Source organism: Carassius auratus, chromosome 44 (assembly GCF_003368295.1).
Source record: "Carassius auratus strain Wakin chromosome 44, ASM336829v1, whole genome shotgun sequence".
Lineage (NCBI taxonomy): Eukaryota > Metazoa > Chordata > Actinopteri > Cypriniformes > Cyprinidae > Carassius > Carassius auratus.
Window position 1 is genome coordinate 3,173,315 of NC_039286.1, and position 24,610 is coordinate 3,197,924.

Genomic DNA, 24,610 nt, shown 5'->3' on the forward strand with positions numbered 1-24,610 from the left:
CGTTACCTGGCACCGGGTGATGGTCACGATCGCTGCCTCACGTGTCTGGGCGTCGAGCACGCTGAGGTGGCTTTCGTGGATGAGTCATGTTCTCACTGCGGGAATATGACCATCTTGGAGCTGCAAACCAGGCTCCGCTACCTTCAGGGGGCGGAGTCCCGTTGCCGCGGCCGCGATCTGGGGCTCGTTCTGGCGGCCGACAGACGAGAACCACTTCCGGCAGTAGCGCGAGTGGTTTGAGGGTTACAGTGGTGGCAAACCCCGCAGGGAACCAACCCTCTGGGGACCACCACTCCTCTAGCACCTCCGATCCAGTGGAGCAACCCACGGAAGCGTACCAGCGGTATCCAGTGGGACTCCCCCCGACCAGATGTCGATCTCAGCATCGGAGGGAGAGCTGTCGGATCACGGTTCGGTTGCGCTACCATCCTCTGGGATGGTGACAAAGCCTGATTCGGATCCCGAAGTGGCAGCTATGCTTTCCCGGGCCGCCGAGAGGGTAGGGCTCGAGTGGAATCCCCCACCGCGTCCCGAGCCCTCACGGCTGGATGATTGGTTTCTCGGGGTGGTGCGCGCTGGTTCTCAGGATTGGTTTGCAGCGATCGACCTGAAGGACGTGTACTTTCATGTGTCCATAATTCCGCGCCACAGACCTTTTCTGCGGCTTGCGTTCGAAGGACTAGCATATCAGTACAAGGTCCTGCCCTTCCGGCTGTCCCAGTCTCCCTGTGTCTTCACGGAAGTCACGGAGGCAGCTCTCGTTCCTCTCAGAGAGCAGAGTGTTCGCATTCTCAATTGGCTGATACTAGCACAGTCTCGAGATCAGTTGTGCGAGCACAGGGATGTGGTGCTCCGGCACCTGAGCCTGTTGGGCCTTCAGGTCAGCTGGGAAAAGAGCAAACTCTCACCATTGCAGAGGATCTCTTTTCTCGGTATGGAGTTGGATTCGGTCGAACAGACAGCACGCCTCACAGAGGAACATGCGCGGTCGGTGCTAGCCTGCTTGAATACGTTCAAGAGCAGGACAGCGGTCCCACTGAAACTCTTTCAGAGGCTCCTGGGGCATATGGTGGCCACAGCGGCACTTACACCGCTCGGCCTATTACATATGAGACCGCTCCAGCACTGGCTTTATGGCCGAGTCCCGAGGTGGGCGTGGAAGCGCGGCACTCACCGGGTCCAAGTTACACCGGCCTGTCGCCAAACCCTCACTCCGTGGTCAGATCTGGCATTCCTATGGGCAGGGGTGCCCCTAGAGCAGATCTCCAGGCATGCTGTGGTTTACACGCATGCCTCCACCACCGCCGGGGGGGCCACGTACAACGGGCATGCAGTCTCAGGGGTTTGGACGGGCCCGCAGCTGCAGTGGCACATTAATTGCCTAGAGTTGTTAGCAACGCACCTTGCCTTGAACCGTCTCAAAGGTCTCTTACGAGGCAAGCATGTGCTGGTCCGATTGGACAACACTGCGACTGTTGCGTACATCAACCGCCAAGGTGGTCTGCGCTCTCGTCGCATCTTGCAACTCGCCCGCCACCTCCTCCTTTGGAGTCAGAAGGTTCTGAGGTCACTTCGTGCCGTTCACGTTCCAGGCTTGCTCAGTCGTACAGCTGACGAGCTGTCTTGAGCAATGCTCCCGGGAGAATGGCGACTCCATCCCCTGACAGTCCAGCTGATTTGGAGGCGGTTCAGAGCCGCTCAGGTAGACCTGTTTGCTGCTCCAGAGACCTCTCACTACCAGGTTTTCTACTCCCTGACCGAGGGAACTCTCGGCACGGACGCACTGGCACACAGCTGGCTGCGGGACCTACGCAAGTATGCGTTTCCCCCAGTGAGCCTTCTCGCACAGACATTGTGCAAAGTCCAGGAGGACGAGGAGCAAGTCTTACTAGTAGCGCCATATTGGCCTACTCGGACCTGGTTCCCCGAACTAGTGCTCCTCTCGACAGCCCCTCCTTGGCTGGTTCCTCTGAGGAGGGATTTACTGACTCAGAGACGGGGCACCATTTGGCACCCGCGTCCAGACCTTTGAAAACTCCATGTTTGGTCCCTGGACGGGACGCGGAGGTTCTAGGTGACCTACCCCAAGAGGTAGTTAACACCATCACTTCGGCAAGAGCACCGTCTACGAGACACGCCTATGCCTTGAAGTGGAACCTGTTCGTTGAGTGGTGTTCTTCTCGCCGAGAAGACCCCCGAAGATGCCCGATTGCGGTCGTGCTATCCTTTCTGCAGCAAGGGTTGGAGCGAAGGCTGTCTCCCTCCACCCTCAAAGTCCAGGTTGCCGCTATTGCTGCGTACCATGACCCTGTGAATGGGAAGTCTTTGGGTAAGCATGACCTCATCATCAGGTTCCTTAGAGGGGCCAGGAGGTTAAATCCATCCCGGCCCCCCTGTATACCCTCTTGGGACCTGTCTCTAGTGCTTAAATCACTACAGCAGGGCCCATTCGAGCCTTTGCATTCAGTTGAGCTAAAGTTTCTTTCATTGAAAACTGTGCTCCTGCTTGCACTGGCCTCCATCAAGAGGGTAGGGGACCTGCATGCATTTTCGGTCAACGATTCGTGGCGTCGAGGGTGACCGACTGAAAGGGAACGTCTCGGTTACGTATGGTAACCCTCGTTCCCTGAAGGAGGGAACGGAGACGCCACGTCCTGTCGCCATGGTTGCTGTACCGCCGCTGAGCTGCCGGGTTCCCGGCTCGGCTCCTCAGCGAAAAACTGGTATGCATTGCACCTGCTGCCCTCTTATACTCACGCAGTGATCAGCGGCAGCTGGATGCAATAATTGCATGCCAATGTGCATTGGCTCGTTTAGTTTACACTCGAAGTAGATTGGTCTATCGAAGCGATTTCCCATATTCGTCACGTCCCATATTCGTCGGTCATCCGACGTGGCGTCTCCGTTCCCTCCTTCAGGGAACGAGGGTTACCATACGTAACCGAGACGTTTCTCTCTCAGTATGTATGTTTGTCACCTGAAATGCAACGAAGACATCACACAGTAAAACAAAGAGCCTTTGAAGTCTTTAGTGCGGGCAATTTACTCAGGAAAGATCAGAGGGGTTATCCATAAATAAAGACCTTTGACCTCATGGGTGTGAAGATAATAAAAGCCCAGGGGGTTAGGAGGACCATTGTGTTTTCTGAAAACAGTTCGTTTTGGTTTACGGGGTTAAGTGGAAATTTACAGAGAAGGAGAAGTAAGAAGTGGGGGTGATAACAGTATAATAAGGCTGTCTGTTTTCAGTGTGATTCAGGTCTGTTGTGTTTCAGGGTAGCTGCTGAAACAGTGAACGCACCTCTTTAAGGAAAATAAACTTCTTTCCTTAAATATAATTTGATTCCTAGTCTCTTACACTGAGATGCTATTTGTTTGTAATTGTTTTTGCCACAACAATTTTAGATATATCACATCTTAAATCACTTTTAGAACGCCAACAGCCTCTTTGGTCTCAAAATTACAAAACAATTCCCCTGAAAATAAATTGGGGGGGGTGGGGGAGGGTTAATATTGACAATTACAAAATGTTAATTTCTGACACTGGACTCTTACTCTTACTGTCTAAAGGAGGTCTTACCTTTGGTCCGAGAGGTCCGGGAAACCCAGCTTCACCTGCAACTCCCTTCTCACCCTGTTCATCAATATGCTCGGTCATTAGACTGTAACCATCAAAATACACCTTCAACAACATGCAAATCAACTTTTTGTCACTCACTCTCTCTCCTTTATCTCCGTGTTTCCCACCCAGACCGGGTAAACCGTCTGATCCCTAAAAGTTACATAAATATTAATGCCACTTATAAACACATCTATGGAATTAGGAATGTTTAGACAAAACTGGATTATAAATAAATACAAACATAAAATATTCATTGTATGCTGCATAGTATGTAGTTATTGTTATCATTATTATTTTTTTCTGCTGATGAAATCAACACTGCCTGGAATTTAATCTCTCACAGCATCCACAAACCAAGTTTTTTTTTTTTTTTTTAATTTATATATATATATATATATATATATATATATATATATATATATATATATATATATATATATATTTTTTTTTTTTTTTTTTTAATAAATTAATAATAATAATTTATAACTTATCTATTCATAAAATTATCCTGGAAAAGATAAATCGCAGACTCTTGTTTGTTTTTGAGCAGCAAATCAGCATATCAGAAGGATTTCTGAAGGATCATGTGAGACTGAAGAATGTGCTGAAAATTATCCTGAAAATTCAGCTTAGCAGGAATAAAAATAATACAATACAAAAAAAATATATAAAAAATTGGAAACAAATCATTTTAAATTGTAATATTATTTCACAGTATTACTGTTTTTACTTTGGTTCTTTCAAAACCTTGTTCTGTTAACGACCCCAAACTTTTGAATGCTAGTGCAGGTAAACTACAAATGGCATTTCATGTTGTTTGCGTGTACACAAGTGTGTCTTACTCTTTCTCCTCTGGCTCCAGGTTCACCGCGCTCGCCGCTGTCCCCCTGAGAAGAGAGACGAGATTTCAACATGGCATTAAAACAAGATGTGACACGGTTTGGACATGGCCACAAGTGACCACCGAAAGGTTTCACCCTTCAGCATGTTATACAATAGAGCCAAATGCATTCCTGTGAAAAATCTGACCTTAGAAACCAAAATAATATTTTTAAAACAAGACCAGCCAACTAAAAAGGCTTGAAATGCTTGAAATGATCATCATACATTAAGAGATTTTCCATCTTTAGACTCAAAGAATCACATATTATAAAAGCATATATATTACGAAGAAAGTCTTGTGAGATCGTAAAAATACAAAAAGAGGCCAACAGCAGTTTGTAGTTTTCTGGTCATTAAAATGAATTGCACTCCAATGCTAAACACCACTAAGGAAACTTAAAGAAATCTTTGCCATTATACCATGCCTTTCAGATGTAAACCCTCACAGCACATAGTGGATGCTAATTTGCTTGATTTCAATTAGTTTCTAATGAAGTTACCTATTGAAGCCAATAGATTGGTTACTTATAAAATAGTTTAAACACTGTATATTGTAAACAGTACTTTGCAACATGTTGTAACATCTTTTTTTTGCAGGTGCACCATGACTCAACTTTTCATAAGCACCACAGCTTCAAAACAAACAACATTACAGTGTTAAAGGATTGACAAAACGACCACATAACAGGGTTTAGAGACAGAGAAACACCTCAAACACAAACATGCGTTTGCGGCATCATGCATTTTAACTAGCCAACTCCTACATATGCTGCTAGCTAACTTTATACTGTAACACATGGATACATGTGAGTACACGGACACACATTCACATACACAGAATAAACACGTTAACATATACACATGGACACTCATGCAAACACTGACACATATACACAGAGAAATACACACACAAGCAAATGAAAACCATGCATAACAACAAAAAACATTAATGTAAAACTTGCCATCACAATGCAATGTTTACTGGCACTTATGGTTTATGTTCATCCTTTATTGTAAGTCTAGGGGATGTTTTACCTAATTTATTATCTGCCATGAAAAAAAAGATTTTCTCAGTACTTTTGTCTTTGAAATTTTTTTTTGTATTTTTGTCAATATAAGTTACTTGAGAAGGAAAGTGACTTAAGGTATGAAGTATTGTTTCTGAAAAAAAAGCATCAAAATTAAGTTAATTTGAGTTTTAATAAAGTTATTTTTTTTTATATATATAAAAAAAAAATCTGTCAGTGCAGATATATAAAATTTTCCTTTTGAATTAAGTTTCTCTTACCCCACTGACAGATATTTTTACTTGTTTTATGCATAAACTCTTGTTTTAAAAATAAACTAATGAAGTAATTCTGCTTCTCTAGACAATATATATTGATTTAAGACTATTTAGATATTTATATTGGAAAACAAGATAAAAAAACTGCAGAAGAAAATTCCTTTTTTGGGTTTGTTCTAAATCTTAAAGGGACAGTTCAACTAAAAATGAAATGTTGTAATCATTTACTCACCTCCATGTCGTTCCAAAACAGTATACGTTTTGTCTTCTGTTAAACACAAAAGAAGATTTGGAAGAATGCTGGTAACCAAACTGTTGATGGTAGCTATATTTTTCCATACTATGAAAGTCAACAGCTGCTGTAAGTTTTTTTTTTTTTTTTTTTTTTTTTTTTTTTTAATCAGCATTCTTCCAAATCTATTCAATAGAAGAAAGAAACTCATACATGTTTAGAACCACCTGAGGGTGAGTAAATTTACATTTATTCATTTAGCTGACACTTTTATCCAAAGCGTCTTACAATTTCTATATATCAGAGGTCACACACCTCTGGAGCAACTAGGGGTTAAGTGTCTTGCTCAGGGACACATTGCTGTCTCACAGTGGATTCTAACCCGGGTCACTTACACCAAAGGCATATGTCTTATCCACTGTGCCAACCCCACCCCACCCCACCCCATTTACATTTTTGGGTCCCTTTAAGTGGCAATATTAATTGTTTTATGTGTTTGTTTTGCAATTGTTAACCTGCTCCAGCACAGCATTTGCTTTTTGTAGGTCGCCTGCAGGAAATTCCACTGACCAATCCAGCATGCTACATTGTTTCTAGCTGTCGGCGTCAGCTGGCATCTAAATTTGGCCGAACAGTGACCAAGTGCAGTGGAAATCTAAAAAATACGATGCCTTTCCAGAAGTCTTAAGAGATTGTGAATCAAAATATTCATCACACAAGTGAAATCTGGTCATTTATTGATAAGCACAGGTAAATGTTTAAGTAATGGCAGTCGTCGTTCTATTGACAAAACCACAGTCGTCTAATCTCCTGCACAAATCTCTGACTGATAAAGGTTAATTATGATATTATTCGGAGGTAATTATGCCCTGGAGTCTGTACTTTTGTCTGCTGGGCAGTGGAGGATGTCTGTTTTAAGCGCTGTGAGTGGGTGTTCGGTGCACAGCTTCTTGTTTTGCATTTCCTTAGAGGTTGGAAGAACCATAATTCTGCATTTCAAAATATATTTTATTGTTTTATCCTTAAAAGAGAGTCAACAGTTTTTCTATCCTGCTACGTTCTTTTGAAATCCTAGACTTTGGATTCGAGGGAAGAATGAATGATTTTTGATGAATTGGGTTCTGGCTCACACGAGACGACAGAATACACACGTGCACACACAAACAAACACACATATAGACTACACAATCAATGTTTTGTCTATCTTGAGGAGTTTGGCTGTTAAATTCATGACCTTACCTTCTCTCCTCTATCACCTTTGATAGAGAAAGCCTGGCCCTGTAAATAATCAATCAACACCGATCTATTATTCTCCAGGCCCAGAGAGACAGAAACAGCAGAAATGGAAGCAGATCAATATCGTATGAAAATAAATCACTATTCGGCAAGAAGCATTTGTGATATACAACAATGCTGTTTTACGCTTATCCAAACAGTCAACAAAGCTATATGAAATTTTGTAAGTTATAATATGGATGTCGTACACGTTCTCCTTTCTGCCCTTTGTATCCTGGTGGTCCTTCTGCCCCTTTAAGACCAGGATCCCCCTGCAGATGCAAAGTTTATGCAAAGAGCCTATGAGGAACCCACTGGAAATGCATCCAGAGATGATGTGCAAAAGCATAATAGAGTACTTGAGTGATGCTGTGTTATTGAAACATTATTTGACCTTTTCACCCTTGGGCCCCACGGCACCTGGTAGACCTGTCTCACCCTGTAGGATGGGAAAGATTGAGAGATATAGCAAAAGAGATAGACATTCTGAAAGATAGATGTCAGAAATAAAATTGTGTATAGAATGCATTACAAAACAGAACTGAATGCATTACAAAAAGAGAGTTCAGATAAAAAAATTGATATTCAGCCTTATATCTTTAAATGAAAAGTCTAGGTTAAATTATATATATATATATATATATATATATATATATATATATATATATATATATATATATATATATATATATATACTGTATATATGTATACACATGTATATATAGTGCTGTCAATCGATTTAAAAAAATTAACTAATTAATCACACACTTTTAGATAGCAATCATTTCATATTCAATCTTCAAATTAATGTAGAAACAACATACTGTATATTTTGTATACATAATGTAATTTTGACAGCATTAATATATTATTTATTTTTATTTTACATAAAAACTGTACTTTTTATTAATTATACTTATATATTATTTTATCACATTAGTCTCATGTTAACGTTTAACGTTGAAGTCTTGTGGCAACACCAGTGTATTTATTTAGAGTTTATTCCACTGCAAAGTCTTGCCCCATAGACTTCCATTGTAAGTGCATTAGTTTAAATTTTGACTTGTCTTTACAAACTAAGGTGAAGCTGAGCTGAAATTAGATCACAGATGATGTTAATAGAAACCAAAATATTTCATTAATATTAACATGACTGAAATTTATTCAGCACGTGACTTCAGAAATGAACTATTTAGCCTCTTTTGCTCATATACTGTAAACAACTTTGGCTCCTGTATCGTAAGGCTGATATTCAATTTTTTTGCATGTTAAGCATGGGGGTTCACCAGCTTTAAGAGTGTGACCTTTGACCTGGAAGGTCTTACCCTTTCCCCTGCAGGACAGGAGCAGTTGACATCGGCTGGTTTCTTCTGCTCAGCACTTGTTGGTTTTGGGGTGGGCAGCGGGAGTGGAGGGGCTTCAGTCACCAGAGACTGTTCACACTGAGTGAGAAGAGAAAGTGAACAAAGAAACGGAAAGAGAGAAAGAAAGAGAGAGGAAAGGTAGAGGAAGCATTGGATGTCCAGTATTATGAGCAAGAAATTCTGGATGCTAGACAACGAATATTCCCCCTCTTCATCGAGGACTAAAAACAAAGACCTTTGGAGAACTTGTCAGAAATTGTATGTTTTTGCCTTACTATCCATGTGATGACATAATGAGAATAAATATTTGTATGCGAGGCAGATGCACTTACTGGGCCACCAGGAATATCGCAACACGTCTCTTGCTCAGACTGTTTACCATCACAGTAGATCACCATCCTCTGGAGGTCAAACTATAGAGGAAACACAGGAACTGGTTGTATCGCTCATGATTTTGGATGACTTAAAACTTCATTAACGTCACAATTTTAAAAGATTTTTAATTGTTTTTAAAAGAAGTCTTTTATGCTCAACAAGCATTTATTTGATTAAAAATATAGTAATATTGTGAAAAACATTCCAGTTTAGTATAATTAACCCTTTCGAGTCTATTAACGCATATATGCGTTTTGAGTCAGATTACAGTGAGATTAGATTTGACCCATTTAGATATTAATAAGAAACTGAAAAAAGCACAAATGTCAGGGCATGACAAAACTTCTCCAGGCCCCAAAAATACCCTTAGACTCCAGAGGGTTAAATTGCTTTTATATAAATATCTCCCATCCTACAGGTTCCTATTATCAAAACTGAAAGTTGTGCTGCTTAATATTTTTGTGGAAACCATGATACAGTTTTTTAAGGATTTTTTTATGAAAAGAAAGTCCAAAAGAACAACATTTATTTGAAATAGAAATAAAAAAATAAATAAAAAAACTGACATTTCAAAAAAGTCGATCAATTTAATGCATTCTTGCTAAATGAAAAAATGCTTACTGACACTAGTGTAACATCAAATCATATATCAATTATTTAACCATGTTTTTTAGAGACTATCATGATGGTATTCTCTGATGTAACATGCAAATATTATTATATTATTATTCTGTATATGAAAACTATAATCAATCAGTACCTTGGTATACCATGGTATAATAAATAAATACCATCACGTTTGTGCAAGGGAGACTTAATCTTCTATAAAATACATATAAATAAACCCCAACTGTTTGCTTACATCAATGGGAACGCTGTCATAGAGTCTCTTGCCGATGACAGTCTTTCCCTGGATGTCGATGTCTTCTCTTTCCTCTATGGGCAGCGTCTCAATGTGCTTGCAGTCCAGAAACAGGGACACTGACTTGGAGTCCACCCTCATGCCGATCTTATGCCAGTTACGGTCAAACAGATCTTCCACCTCTGGGTTCTTAAAGACGGCTCGGACCGCGTCCTTCGTCAGGCCCACAGCGTTGTACTCCACTGCTTTGTTCTCCCCGTCCAAACGGATGGAGACCTGGAGGACATTCTCATTACAGTCTGATCAGCTTACATTGCATTTAATGATATTAGATGTTATAAATGATTTCAAATTGTTAAACTGATTAGAAAAACAGAACTTTGGAAGAGAAACTTAAATTTATGGATACAGTCCTGTTGTTTCAGCCCCATTCAGGACTAGTGCACACCTGTGGGATGCCGTATTTGTCATAGACCTGCCACAGGTACCAGTCTTCTTTACGAGAAGTCTTCCTGAACTTGAATGTGGTCACAAAGGCGTATTCATCAGGCAGACCCTGAGGTAACACATCTCTAAACACATGAAACCTCTTGTTAAAAAACATATACCTTGCATTGTCTGAAAATACACATATTATAAATGAAGTAAGAGCACATAATGTGATTTTTGCATATGCCATTGTAATAAATTATTCTCTTACTCTGTTTGTTGGACGATGGGCATGGTACCGAGGCGGACATAGGGCGTCTGACCTGGCTCAAATTTTTCTCCAAGAAAATCTCTGACATTGAAGTACTCCATCAAATCAAATCCTGGAGAAAAAAAAAATATTATTAAGTTACTTTTCCTATTAAGTAAACTATACTGTCCCCTGACGAAAATTATTGTTAAATGATGTCTTTCCATCAATGATCACTAGGTGGAGTCCACGAGACAGGTCAAAATGACAACATGCCCTATGAACTTTCCTGAATCGCTTCTGAACCAGAGGATTAAAATATCATATATGCAATGACATAGTTTCTACTTTGTGCGAAGCTAGGAAGGTTTATTATTGATTAAGTACATTATATATAACCATATATATATATATATATATATATATATATATATGGTTAACTATACATTTAGCATTATTACACAAATATTTATTCACATAATTCCACTGCACAACCAGAATCTAGTTATACAGAAATCAAGTAATTCAGAATGAAAAGGTATACATAAAAGTACATTAAGGGAGACAAACCACAGTAAAGAATAAATTAATGCATAATCTGTCACCTGTGTTTTCAGTGTTGAAGTACATTTCAGTTCTGCAACAAAATCACACGCGTCACTTGGGCCTTTTTCCACATTCACACAAAAAAAGTCCATGCCTCTGGGATCAAACATGACATCATTGTTTGTTTAAAAATAAAGTGGAGTGGAGCTATGCTGTGTGTGTGGATATCAGCCCAGTAATTAATGCTTCAGATCCACAGCCAACACTCATTAAACTGCACTTGCTGCACCAGATGTTTAAAAAAAAAAAAACTTTCTTGTGCAATTATGTCACTAGTTCTCCAGCATGTGTGTATGTGTGTATCTAACTGAGGTTGGCAGTCCTGGCCTTCCACCCTATTATAGCGGCCAAACCATGGCGCTCCTATTACCAATACATAGTCTGTCACCATGACGATGCCAGCAGGGCCCTGGGCGTTGCCTAGGGAGGCAATTCAAGGGTCGATTTGGAAACACATTAATGCAGAAGTTAAACTTTTAAAAGAGCTCTGGGTACATGAAACGCTGATGGTTTGTGTATATGACGCCTGTAAGGGTCACGCAGAGCGATCTTGCTTTCACTTGGGGAACTCTCGTGTTGTTTTCTTAGGGCAGGTGTGTTCGTGTCAGCAAACGGAGGTTGTTTAAACTGTCTAGAGAGAATGATTATTTGAACTGAAGGATGTTTGGAGTTGTTTAACTCGGTGGTAATGTGAGAATGTGCCAGTCTAGGCCAGACGGTGTGTGCGAGTCTGTGTCTGTAGTAGAGTAACAGGTGGCTGAAAACTTAGAAAGCAGATACTGTGTTAAGAGCAAAGAAGAAAAAGCATAAGACAATAAAAGCACTTTTATTTTATTTTTTTGCGCTCACAAAGCACAACAAGTCCCTCATGGTTTCTGGCAGACCAGCATTAGAGGGCCGCTCACACATTCTTATGTTCCATCTGTGCTAGTTTTAATTTGACATCTTTGGCCGTTACATTACATCTCAATGTTTTTGCAGTCTCTTGTGCCATGAATGCTGTTTAAAATGGTTCAGGATTTAAAAACAATTGGCCAATGAGATTATTTAATATTGAAATATATATATATATATATATATATATATATATATATATATATATATATATATATATATATATATATATATATATATATATATATTTATATTTATGTGTGTGTGTGTGTGTGTGTGTGTGTGATACGAAGATATAAAGTCATGCAGGAGTAGTAGAACAACCTTTTTTTCACATACTATTAATTCAAATGACCTAATTAAACTTTAATTTAATTAGTTCTCTAACCTCTAAAAGTTGTCCATCTTAAAAGATGAATTTATCCAGGTGTTCTTGTATATTTAGTTCTATCAGTTTGATGTATTCATTCGAGCTGTTTGATTTCACACCATGTTCAGCTCTTTCTCCAGCTGTTCACTTCTCATCAGCTCATTTCCACGACTCTCTGTTTGTCTCGCCGTCTCCATGCGCCAGGGCACGGCTCTCCACCAGTGGCGTTTCTTAGCCTGGAGGAACCTCGCATGGCGAGCAGTACCTGTAATTTAGGCCTGGCGAGTGAAAGCGTATAATCACCACCAAGTCTTATTTTAAACAGCGAGAGAGCGAGGAAGGCTGAGTCGGTTCTGCGGCGCGGTACAGATGAGTGTGTTATTTCGACTTGTGCCTTTGATCTGAACACATGGGCACTTCTGCACATAACGCAACAATCTGGAAACCAGCCCAGTGTCACCACATGAAAACGTTACGAATTAATTTTAATACGGTCACAGTGCGTTAGCGTGACAAACGGCGCATGCGCTAAACGGGTGTTTCTCAGCATCTAGTGGTTTTAAGATGCTGAAAAACAATGCATATTAAGACCCCTGTATTGTGTTCCATTTCATTGTAAATATATTGGGTTTTGAAACGCGCCGATATTTTGAAAATTTGTCTTGTCCACACCCGTTTAAAACGTGCTGCCTCACCGTGCGCATGCGCAAAACCTGTACCTCATAAAGCAAAGTCATCATGACTCATAAGTTCGACCAAAAACTTGTTATATATCAAGATGTGTAAACTCATATTACTATGAATGGAAGAACATGCAACACACTATATGACGGAACAAGTCCAAATACATGCGTGGGATCCAAAATCGAATCCTGAGCTCCTACATTTGAAATCTGAATTTGCTTTGTGACTTCAAAAGTATGTTCTATATGAATATCGGTAGGATTAAAATTAAAAATCCAATGACAACTTCGAAACTGAAGTGTTTCCATGTTTGTGTGCTGTATGCATCAGACGTTCAGCCAACGGTCCATGGGGGTGAGGACAGAGGCTGAGACTGCTGATTGGGTGTCAATGCTTTTATCGGTCATCAGCTGGAAGAGTTTTTTCCTTGTTTTGGAAGTGATGCCAACGATATTGTTTCTCTGTGCCTTTATCTTTATGGTGTGGAGAATGATTTTTAGAACTATCGCTATCTTTATAGTTATTGTTTTTGGTGTGAACAGGTCTGTAGGGGAGGCAATTTAAGATGAAACATTACAGTTCATAACACATAATATTACTATAATAATTCCTTCTGTTCCTACTCGGTCCCCCATTCAAGTATAAAACTTGGTATTGAATGCTCAAAATAGCTGCCTGAACACATTGCAAATATCCTCAGAGTGAACAGACTTTCTAAGAAAGGGACTTTGGTTCGACTTTTAGTATGCATATATCTCAAACTTTCGATGAAGCATCTTCCAAATTTCAAAGTAATGTTGAAAAGGTAATATCTGAAGGACCATGCATATTTTGATCAATAATGTATGGAAAACTTTAGTAAAACTCTGTGTTAAATTATACTTCAAGTTTTGTGTTGTTAAGTTACTTTACAGATCTTGAGTCAGCAACTTTTTATGTCCATTTTGGCCTTTCCTTGGAAAAGAGTGATGTTCCAACTTCAGAAACAACATGCAGATGTTGGCAGCTTCAGCAATTGTGACATCTTATGTGAACCTGGAATTTCCCTGAAGATTTAGCTTGTGTTGTTCACTTGAATATTGCAGATTACAGGAGCAAGATGCCATAATTAACACTCATGGCCACCGAAAGAGGAGAGATCTAGTCTAGTCAGTGCAATCCAAAAGAACCACAACCAAACAGATCTAAGCACAAACGTCAAGCTTACAAGGCCTAAGATGACAGAAACGAAAAAGAAAGTGTAGTGACGCATAAAAGATGTTCAGACGTTCAGACTCCATCTGAATACCAAAGACAGCATTTTATCATCACTCATTATCAGTAGTATAATTAGAGTTAAACAGGCCACATTTCAGAAACGCTGTTTTATTTTTATTCTTTTTAAGTAATACAAAAAATATAAAAAGAATAAAGAATACTCTGTATTTTCCAAAGCACAAATCTTAATTCACCTCCATTTTACTGGGTTACAGCTTTTCTGAGAATTTGTCAAGATAGATTTGAGCAATTAAAACAAGACCAAAACTCGTCAGATTTACGAGAAATGGTTCTCTTGAGCATTTTGTACAGACCCCTATAGCTCCAGATTGTATAGTCATTTAGTTCCACAGGTAAGCGCTCTCTCTCTGTTTCGGTCTGGTTTTTTACTTATAGGTTGATGAATTTGAGTGGGTGTCTCACAGAGGAACTCAGAACCCCCTGAAGACCCAAACACAACATCCTCCAGATCTGTGTAATCACTAAAGAACTCCACATTTCTTAGACCAGAGGAGGGCAAAAGATATCTTATTTCGAAACCTCGCTGTCTCGCTCCAACGTTTCATGTTTTAAAAAGCAAACTTCTGGGAAAAGAAAGCTTTACTTTTGATCCAAGAGTACTTTACACATAGAAACTAGGCTTTAAGTCTGTGGTATTAATACTTACATCTACACACACACACACACACACACACACACACAAAATCATTATACTGTGCACCTCTTCCTTTATTTTTGACCCTCTAATTGAAATAAAATACACTAGGGATGATTTTCATGTAACTGTGTAACCTTGAGAAGAAGAAATGTTTTGGTTTTCTCACATCTGAAGGCGAAACACAGAAACACTGACATATAGTGGTATACTGTATAAAAGGATCATGAATCACTACTTGAGTTGTAGACAATATTACTGAATCGTGATTGAAACTACATTTTTTTTGTTATGAGAAGTCACTGTGTTATGACACCATGTGACCATTTCCTAAGACGCAAACGGTGAATTGATAAGACGAAGTTGCTTTTGTGAGAGTATATGGATAAGAGAAAACATTACCTGGGACCTCCGTCAGTCCAGCACTTGTGCTGTTCGGCCTGAACCGGCCTGCCTGGACTTTCATGTTTGGACACAGGACATCTGTGGAGAGACATAACATCATGAGTGGACATAATATTGAATACACTCCTCAGTGTTTGTACACTGAACAGCACTCCACAGGTGTTTGCATAATGGCTAGCAATATATTTCTACAGTTAGAAAAGTAATATTTTAGTCCCATTTAAGGTAATAGGATACAACTGGAGTTATTGCAATCTGTGCTTTATTACCAGTGTCTGGTCTCCTGAAACTTCTAAACATCTGCTTTTATGGAAGCAAACCTCATCATTAATTCATACTGTGAAATTAATTTTTTGTTGACATTTTATTGCATGGCTTCAGGTGCCCTGGCAGTCTGCCATGGTATTTTTGCAGTGACAAACCTTTCCACTCACAAATATTTAAACGTTTTATGTTAAGACTATTGGCATGATTAAAAATGGATTGCGTTGTGGAGAAAAAAGGCACATCTTTTCACATTGGAAAAAAATAGGAAACAAATTTCTTTAAAGCAACTGCATGTTTTGATCATACACTGAATTCTTAAAAAAAAAAAAAAAAAAAAAACTATGGCTTATTAGAAAACATTTTCTCTAGGGTTATTCTTTAAATTCAGCTAAAAGGAAAGATTGGTTTCCGGCAGCAACAAATGCATGTGTACAGAAATGTGCTGTAATAAGGACAGTGATATAGCCTATTTATGACAGAGAAATGCACCCACTTAACTGTAGGGTGCACCGAAATCGCACTCAATAACCAGACATCAGCTAGTTGAAATCTAGATAAATATTTTTTAACCTGCAAAATACATTTCTTCTAGAATTTCAGAAGCTCAATAATGTCTTAAACTGTGCTCAAATTTGCCCAGATACCAAAGACTATCACCATAAGTCAAATCTTAACAGGAACTTTAACATCCCTCATAATATTTTGACAAAATCAAATGATTTGACTTATTATTAACAATGATGTTATAGTTCAACCAAAAATGAAAATTATGCCATCATTACTCATCCTCAAGTTGTTTCAAAGCTGAATGGGTTTCTTTAGTGTGTGTGTGTTGAACACAGAAGATATTTTGAAGAATGTTAGTAACTAAACAGTTGATTTTTAGCCATCGATTTCCATAGTATATATATTTTTTTAAAATGAAAAGAAAAAAAAACTATAGAAGTCAATGGCTACTGTCAACTGTTTGGTTAGCAACATTCTTCAAAAATATCTTCTTTTGTGTTCACTTAAGTAAAGGACGTCAGAATTTTCATTTTTAATATTAAAGGAATAATATCAACACACATTTAAGATATCTTATTATATTTATATATCAGGAACTGTCACACATGAGCAAACAATAATTATATTCTGAGCAGTAAACCTTCCCTACTTTGAAGAGGAGTGATTTTACTAGCAGCTGAAGGAAATGAACAGTTGAGACTGACTGACACTGCAATATGATCCATCTTCCTCTCTGTGCTTGAAGACAGACTGTTAGAAGATCCTTTCTAAGCCCTCCAGTGAAGACGTGTGGCATAACTTACCACCACAGACATGGGCAAAGATACAGATTTGTCCAGTGAGCCTAGATTTTGGTGGAGTGCTGCTATGCAGATTTCAGATGGCGATGCACAGCTAGTGATAGCAGTGATGACAGGACGAAAAAACAACACCAGCAGACTTGTTTACTACGGCATCCGTGACGAGAATGTGCTATTTGTAGAAAAGAACTTGCTAGTGCTAAGGAAGGATGCTAATTAAGCCTATATACTTTTGAATGAGTACTTATCGCTTTTGTTTGTTTGCTTTTTTGTCACTTTTAGTTTAAAAGAGGGCATAGGAAATGATGTACAGGTGATGTAATTGGCAAATGTTGTGTGCCAGAACTGAATCACCCATACGAGCTCTATAGCTGTTATCTTTAGAGGAACACAGTTTACACAGAAACAGAAATTCTGTTGTGATTCACTCACCCTTTTGCCGTATGCTGTTATTTTTCTGTGAAACAAAAAGTATGCAAAAAAGCATAAAATAGCTACAAAATTATCATTAAGATGTATGCTTGTTTCAACTACAATTATGATACTTAAATTTCAGTAGAATAATGCAAAAAAATCACACTATAAAACTAAAATATACAATAGATTTTTTCCCTTGCTCTCTCTCTCTCTCTCTCTCTCTCTCTCTCTCTCTCTCTCCCCCACACATGCACACACTCTTGGCATGAAGCAGGCAGACGCCCAAACCACAGCGGCTGATCGCGTCCCTGACAATTGTGTACGATCAGACCCTGTAATTTTCTTTAATCGTTCCTATAAAAAAGTGCTTTGCAATGTTTAAGAGGCCTCAACTTCGCTACGAATTCCACTTTACAAAGGCTGGGTCACTTGACACAATTACGTCTCTGTCCGATACAGTGTCCTCTGACTCTCCCAAACCCTCACACCCCTGAACGAGTCCCTGCCTGGTCCAAACAACAACCTCCTGACCACCAAAACATAAAGAGCTCAGACGCCCACCCTGTGATAAATTAAGCCTAGGGAAAAGACCACCTGGCTGTCTATATTTGTGTTGTTATGTGAGCCAAGTTATGTTACCAGTACAGCGGACATCCACATATCCTTTTCAGCTATTTACAATACCAAAAGTTTGGAATAATTTCGATTTTTTTTTTATACTTTTGAAATATGTCTCTTAATGGTCACAGAGACATGTTTATTTAATCAAAAAATGCAATAAAGCAGTAATATTGTGATTAATTGCAATTAGGGCCGGGACTCGAAAAAAAAAAAATCTAATTAATTAGAGGCTTTGTAATTAATTAATCGAAATTAATCGCATTTTAATTGCATATAAATATTTGACCTGAGAACAGTGAGAAGTAATTTTTTTTTTCACATGGATTTATAGTATACCATTGAATAATGACTGAATACATAAGCTTGAGCAACAAAATATTGTTTATTTTTGTTCAACCAAGTCTGGCAGACCAGTGCAATTTTTGCCATTAAGTGTAGCAATAGCATACAATTTAGAAATAGTATATTTCAGAAATTCAGGTAGCTTATAGGTGCTGGAACCTTCTGTAAACTGTTTTTTAAGTAAAACACAATACTGTCAATTACATTCAGAACATTGGAAACCCTGACTATTAGAAAACCTCTCTCTGTTGCTTCAGAGGCCATAACATACTAAGTCCAACTCTCAATAACCTTGGTCAAAACAATAAAGAGTTCAATAATACATAGTTCAACATAAAGTGTAAAGTCCACGCTAGCTGCTATTTGTTTTGCGTTGAGGTGATACTTGAGGTTCGATGTGCTGCGATGATATGCGAACGCTAGTTGGTGCTCCAGTATAATCGGTCCGCCGAAACTCATCCAGTGAGAAACGTTCCGCTGTGCAAAAATAAGTTATTAAAAATGCGGGAATTTTTTTCCCGTAAATAATTAATCTTAATTAACGCGTTATTTTTTGTGTAATTAATTGATCTCAATTAACGCGTTAAAGTCCCGGCCCTAATTGCAATATTATTTGAATATATTTTAAAGCAGCCTTGAAATATTAGTTTCAAGTAATTTCTGATGGTACACAGATTCTAAAAAGGCGAACAGCTTCTATATTCTGTTTCTTTCCCATGCTAATAAGTTTGGCAAGCGGGTACGAAATTCCCCAAAAAAAGGTGGATTGCTTTACGACATCAGTGAATTCACGTGTACAGCTCCACTGCGATTGGTGGACTTAGTGATTTGGAGGCACTAGGCAAATTTCAGGTATGACACAATAACTATGTGCTCTTTAACACCTAATCCTTATTTTGCACGCTTTCTCATAGTTTATAATTTATTTATAGCTTCACAATATAAGTAAACAATTAGTCAACCTGATGCTGTTTTTTTTCAGATAACAAAAGAAGACATTATAAAAAATATATATTGAATTTCACTTAAGTTCATCGCGATCTGCACAACATTCAGACAATTTCTTATTTACGACGTATCTACATGTTTTCATAATGAGAATATTAGCGAGCTTGCAAAACTCAGCACTTGACAAAACTCTGTGATTTAATCGGTGAGTGAACATTTGAGTGGTGTAAAAAAATTTGATGCTCTCCAAAACACAAATACACACTGCGTTTGAAAAAATATGTTCGCCAAAATCAGATGGGGCCTCCTGATTCCCAGTGGCCCTAAGTGGCCGTTTACCTGGCTTATTGGTAAAGTCCGCCCCTGGTGATTACAATTTACAACAGTGAATTCCACTGACTTGTCTCTAGGGGGCTCCAAAGTCACACACACAAAAAAATACATACATACAAACTACATACATTTGCTTTAAATTTTAATTTCTGTGATGGCAACGCTGGATTTTCAACAACCAATTCTCCAGTCTTCAGTGTCACACAGTCCTTCAGAAATAATTTTCATATGCTAAGAAACTTGAGGAGCTCTTTAGTTTGAAGTGGACATCTGAGTAGCACTAGAGCTATCTAGAACTCTTGTGTGGTCAAAGCAAAAATAAAACATGACACATAGAGTGGTGAAGCAGACTTTTGTCACACTCTTTACTTTCTGTAATTCTTTCTGTATTATATTTTTCCCTTAACCTTTCTATAACACAAAAAGTAAATTGCTAACTACTAGCAGATCTTAGTCATGCCAGAAAATGTAAATGTGGCCATTGAAGTTAGGTGTAGAATCACATTTTTAGTTAGTTAATCATGCACATTGAGTCTTATTGAGATTTATGAATGAATTATTCAGAATGGCTGTATCAATTTGACTCAAAACAATGATTCACAACTGAACTGCTCCTTTAACCTCATAGTTTCTTTAGGGGGACTGACCCCACAATTAGCATGCTGCTAAATGACAAGTAAATGTTGTCATTCATTCATTGTTTTTGACATACCTATTTCCTTTGACTAATGAAATGACGAAGCAATCTAAAGCCAGTCATGCGTCATTGTTTAAATTTCTAACTGTGTTCTATCGAGGGCAGTTTCCTTCAGCTGTGGCATAAAGGCAGTAATTTAGAGTGGCCATGAAACTAAAATGATGGACTGAGCAGAACATAGCCTTCAAATTGCTGTTTTTCCAAAGACTTTTACATTTATTTTCTTGTTTGCCCCTTGCTTATTTCTTAAAGCACATCAAATCGGGATTGGATTTACATTTAAAAAAAAATCATATCAGAGATGCTAAGGATAATCAGTTGTCAAAATGGCTTTAACTTAATATAAATCACTATACACCTGGAAAGAGTTTGTAGATGTTGTTGGTTAATGATGTAATGGATGAAAATGCTTAGGACAGTTTGCACTGTATTGAATTAAGTAATACCAACTGCTAACCACTGAACAATAAAATGTACAATTGATCACCCTGACATTTCAGGCTGGAGAATGATGTAACGTTTTATTGGAAAGTGATGTGTCATATTGAAGACTTTGTGAAACCATAACCAACTATGTATTTGCTATAACTTAAAGTACTTAAACAGTCAGTAAGAAACCTAAAACACCCTAGCAACCACATAGCAACATTTAAAACAATTCAGAATGCCAGTATCAGCTACTGAAACAACTCACGTCCAGGTTTTATTGGTTCCACTATGCATACAGAGACAATCCCATTCTATTATTGTGTCCAACACAAAATATTAATCTTTGAGGATAGCATATCTGAATCCTCCAGGCAAGTGTGTGCAATCATCAGAGACACAAGAAGGGAAGGGGCTTAATCAAATGTTTTCTCTCCTGTTTAAAATACTCATTAAGTTAATCAAAATCAGATTTAGGAAACCGGGACAACCGATGCTAAAGCAAACATGAAGAAATTAGCATACCCTTCACTATTACTTTGCGCTGCTGTTCTGTTTAGCAGTGTCCCACCACTGATTACTGATCTGGCATGCTTTGGTCATGGGTGGACCACCGACCTGAACCAAAGCCCAGATACACTAAATGATGAAACTGTCAAAACATGCTTTGCACTTTTCATTTATTTCAAGTATGCTAAAAATGACCCAGTGTGCTTCCTTGACTATCAAAGAACTATAAGGAATACTATACTATGCAAATTTTTGCATTACAGCATTATTTTCATTATATATTATCATTAGTTTAACACATCCTGGTCAAAACACTGTTTGTTTGTTTGTTTGTTTGTTTTATTATTTTTTTTATTAAACACTTTTAAAATGTGTACAAAAATTTGAATCATATAATGCAAAAAAAATATTAAAATAAATCACTAATTAAAATCCAAAAAGTAAAAAGTAAAAACAGATTTAAATTATGAAAACAAATTAAAATAATAATAATAATAATAATGGGAAAGAAAATATCCAATTTCATGTTCGAATAGGAAATTCCATTTTCTTATTTATTTATTTTTTTTTCTTTGCCCAGAAAGATGTATAATCTCATTACGGGCAAACAAATTTCATACATTAAAATAACACTGATTGTGCTCTGAAAAGAGGTAATTATTTAGATATTTTGATATTAAACAAATTAAAAGCCAAAGATTAAAAAGTAAAAACGGTTTGGTTAAGCCGAGTTCCACTTGAAACATTAGGACTGTAATTTTCAGGGCAAAAATAACTTGGATCTTGGAGATACCATGTTTTCTAACCACCAGTATTCTTAGACGCCAACGCTAGTGCCAGATGATCTTGGTTATCACAGAACCGGACTTAATATGCAGTTCCAGCCATTCTGAATGCTTAAAGGATAATCCCTGATAGGACAACAAAGTCTAAAGCTGGCAGTGAGATATTCGAGTTGATATTCCTGCTCTCTGAGTTATGTATGTGGTTAGTCATTCAAGGAGGACCTTTGGTTGGAATCAGGGCAGGTTCAAGGTTTGGGTTTACAATGAATCAGTTTATCTCTTTCCCTTTTTATCTCTCCATCTGCCAAGTCCAAGTGGTTCCATATCTTCCCACAAGGCTGTCTGGCTTAAATTAGGCACAACCTCTTCAAATACCAATGATTGTTTAAAGAGTGTGCCTTCAACAAAAGACTGCTTCAACACAGTATGTTTTATGTTTTATTATTGCTTTGCTCTTGCTACACAATAGTTCTAGATAGCTCTAGTGCTACTCAGATTTCCACTTCAAACTAAAGAGCTCCAAGTGTTGTCACTCTCCCGTTCTCGCTAATTTTAGTGAAGAATGCCAATTCGGGTGTGACAAGCATCCATCATCACTAAAACATACTATGTAGACACATAATTTGTATTTGAACAATCAATCCAGGCCACATACCTCTACAGTTCCGGTTTATTTATTTTTGAATCTATATTCATAGATTAATTAATCCAAGCTTGTTATTTGTAATGGCCTCCAAAGACTATCCCACATGCACTTTTAGGTTCTTTGCCTGCGGAGCAGATGTTATCTGGAAGAGCACTTGAGCTTGAGTTTTTCCGTCTCTTGTACTTATTACACCTCTACTCAGAACTCACAGAGGCAAGAAACCACAGAAATGTCCAGGCCAAAGAGCTTCCAGTTCCTGTCCAACAAGTCTTGTATGGCACAGAACAGACCTTCTTGTGAATAGGAATGTGTGCCAACTAAAGCAGATTAAATGTCTGATGTTTTAAATTAACTGTCAAGTCTATTACATGTTAAGTCAACTTCAACCTAAATCTGACTGTGTAAAGAAAGCCATATCTAAAGGTTCTGTATTGGCATCTACAGTTCAGTCAAGAACAGAGGTGTCTAGATCTTGTCCTGAAGGGACCAATGTCCTGCAGAGTGTGGCTCCAACACGCTTGTCTGGGAGTTTCAAGTAAGTTTGAAGACTTTGAGAAGCTGGTTAAGTTGTGTTTAATTAGGGTTGGAGCTGAACTCCCAGTAAGTGGCCCTCCAGCAACAGGTTTAGACTCCATCATCAACAACCTTTTCACTATGCAAAACATTCTTTGTGGTGGAAAAAGGTTCTTTAGATTATCAAAATGTTCTTCACTCTAAACAAAAATGGTTCTTTTAAGAAATATTTACTGAAAGGTTATTTTGGGAACCCAAAATAGTTCTTCCAAGGCAGGATGGGCAACTTTGGCCCACTTTCCTGTAGAGCTTAGCTCCAGCTATAATAAGACACACATGAATATCTAATCAAAGTCTTAAGTATTACAATAAATCTATAGGCAGGTGAGTATAATCAAGGTTGGATCTGACTGGGTCTTTAGGACCAGAATTTTCAAGATTGTTCTATGGCAGGTATGTCCAATCCTGGTCCTGAAGGGCCAACATCCTGCAGGGTTAAGCTTCAACCTGCTCTAACACACTTGCCTGGAAGTTGCTAGCTAGACTGAATATCTTGATTAGCTGGTTCAGGTCTATTTTATTAGGGCTGGAGTTCAACTATGCAGGTCGGTGGCCCTCCAGGAACAGGTTTAGACACTATAGACATCCCTGTTTTATAGCATTGCTACAAAAAAAAAAAAAAAAACTTTTTGAATCTTTATTTTCTTCTAAGAGTGTACATGGTGCAAAGTCAAACTCATACTCACTTTCACAGAGTCTCCTCCTCAACCTGCCCCTGATCTTGTCAATGGCTTCAAAGTCTGTCACGTGGAACACATGAGCACTTTTGGGTTCCGCTGCAATCTCCTCCAGCTCCTCTCTCAGAGCTTCTCCAATCCCTACAGCGAACAACCTGATTCCAGCAGCCGCTGCAGCAATCGACGGCTCTAAAACAAAATCCTGACTCCTGCCGTCCGTTAGCAAGATTGCCACTTTCTGTATGCCCTTAGAGACAGGCCTCGCCCCTGCCCTCTCTGTAAAGATGGTTTTGGTGGTGAAGCTGATGGCATCTCCAGTTTTGGTATTCCCACCCAGGTAACGGATGTTCCCAGCAGCACGCTTGACCTCCTCAAGGGTTTTGTACCTGCCCAGGTTGAATTCTGTGGTGGGACGGTCACTGTAGCGAACCACAGCCACACGTGTCTTCTCTGCACCTACATCAAAAGATTCTACCAGGTTTGCCACCCATTGCCTGATCTTCTCAAAATTTTCCTTGCCCACACTGGAAGAGGTGTCCAAGATGAATACCAGATCATAGTGAACGTTCTTGCAACCTGGGACAAAGACATGAAATTTTACACAATTTCCATAT

General features: G+C 38.7%; 1 protein-coding gene across 1 annotated transcript in view; it reads right to left on the reverse strand.

Moving 5' to 3' along the window:
• Nucleotides 1-24,610, reverse strand: part of LOC113062142 (collagen alpha-1(XXII) chain-like) — a 53,708-nt gene that overhangs the window by 24,689 nt on the left and 4,409 nt on the right. The window contains exons 3-15 of the mRNA XM_026231763.1: nt 24,006-24,572; nt 15,445-15,525; nt 10,598-10,709; nt 10,346-10,469; nt 9,898-10,173; nt 8,993-9,073; nt 8,622-8,738; nt 7,691-7,735; nt 7,506-7,568; nt 7,261-7,299; nt 4,465-4,509; nt 3,719-3,772; nt 3,581-3,634 (exon numbers count right to left, since the gene is read on the reverse strand). Of these exons, the coding sequence (XP_026087548.1) occupies nt 3,581-3,634; nt 3,719-3,772; nt 4,465-4,509; nt 7,261-7,299; nt 7,506-7,568; nt 7,691-7,735; nt 8,622-8,738; nt 8,993-9,073; nt 9,898-10,173; nt 10,346-10,469; nt 10,598-10,709; nt 15,445-15,525; nt 24,006-24,572 (1,658 nt within the window). The remainder of the gene's footprint in view (nt 1-3,580; nt 3,635-3,718; nt 3,773-4,464; nt 4,510-7,260; nt 7,300-7,505; nt 7,569-7,690; nt 7,736-8,621; nt 8,739-8,992; nt 9,074-9,897; nt 10,174-10,345; nt 10,470-10,597; nt 10,710-15,444; nt 15,526-24,005; nt 24,573-24,610) is intronic.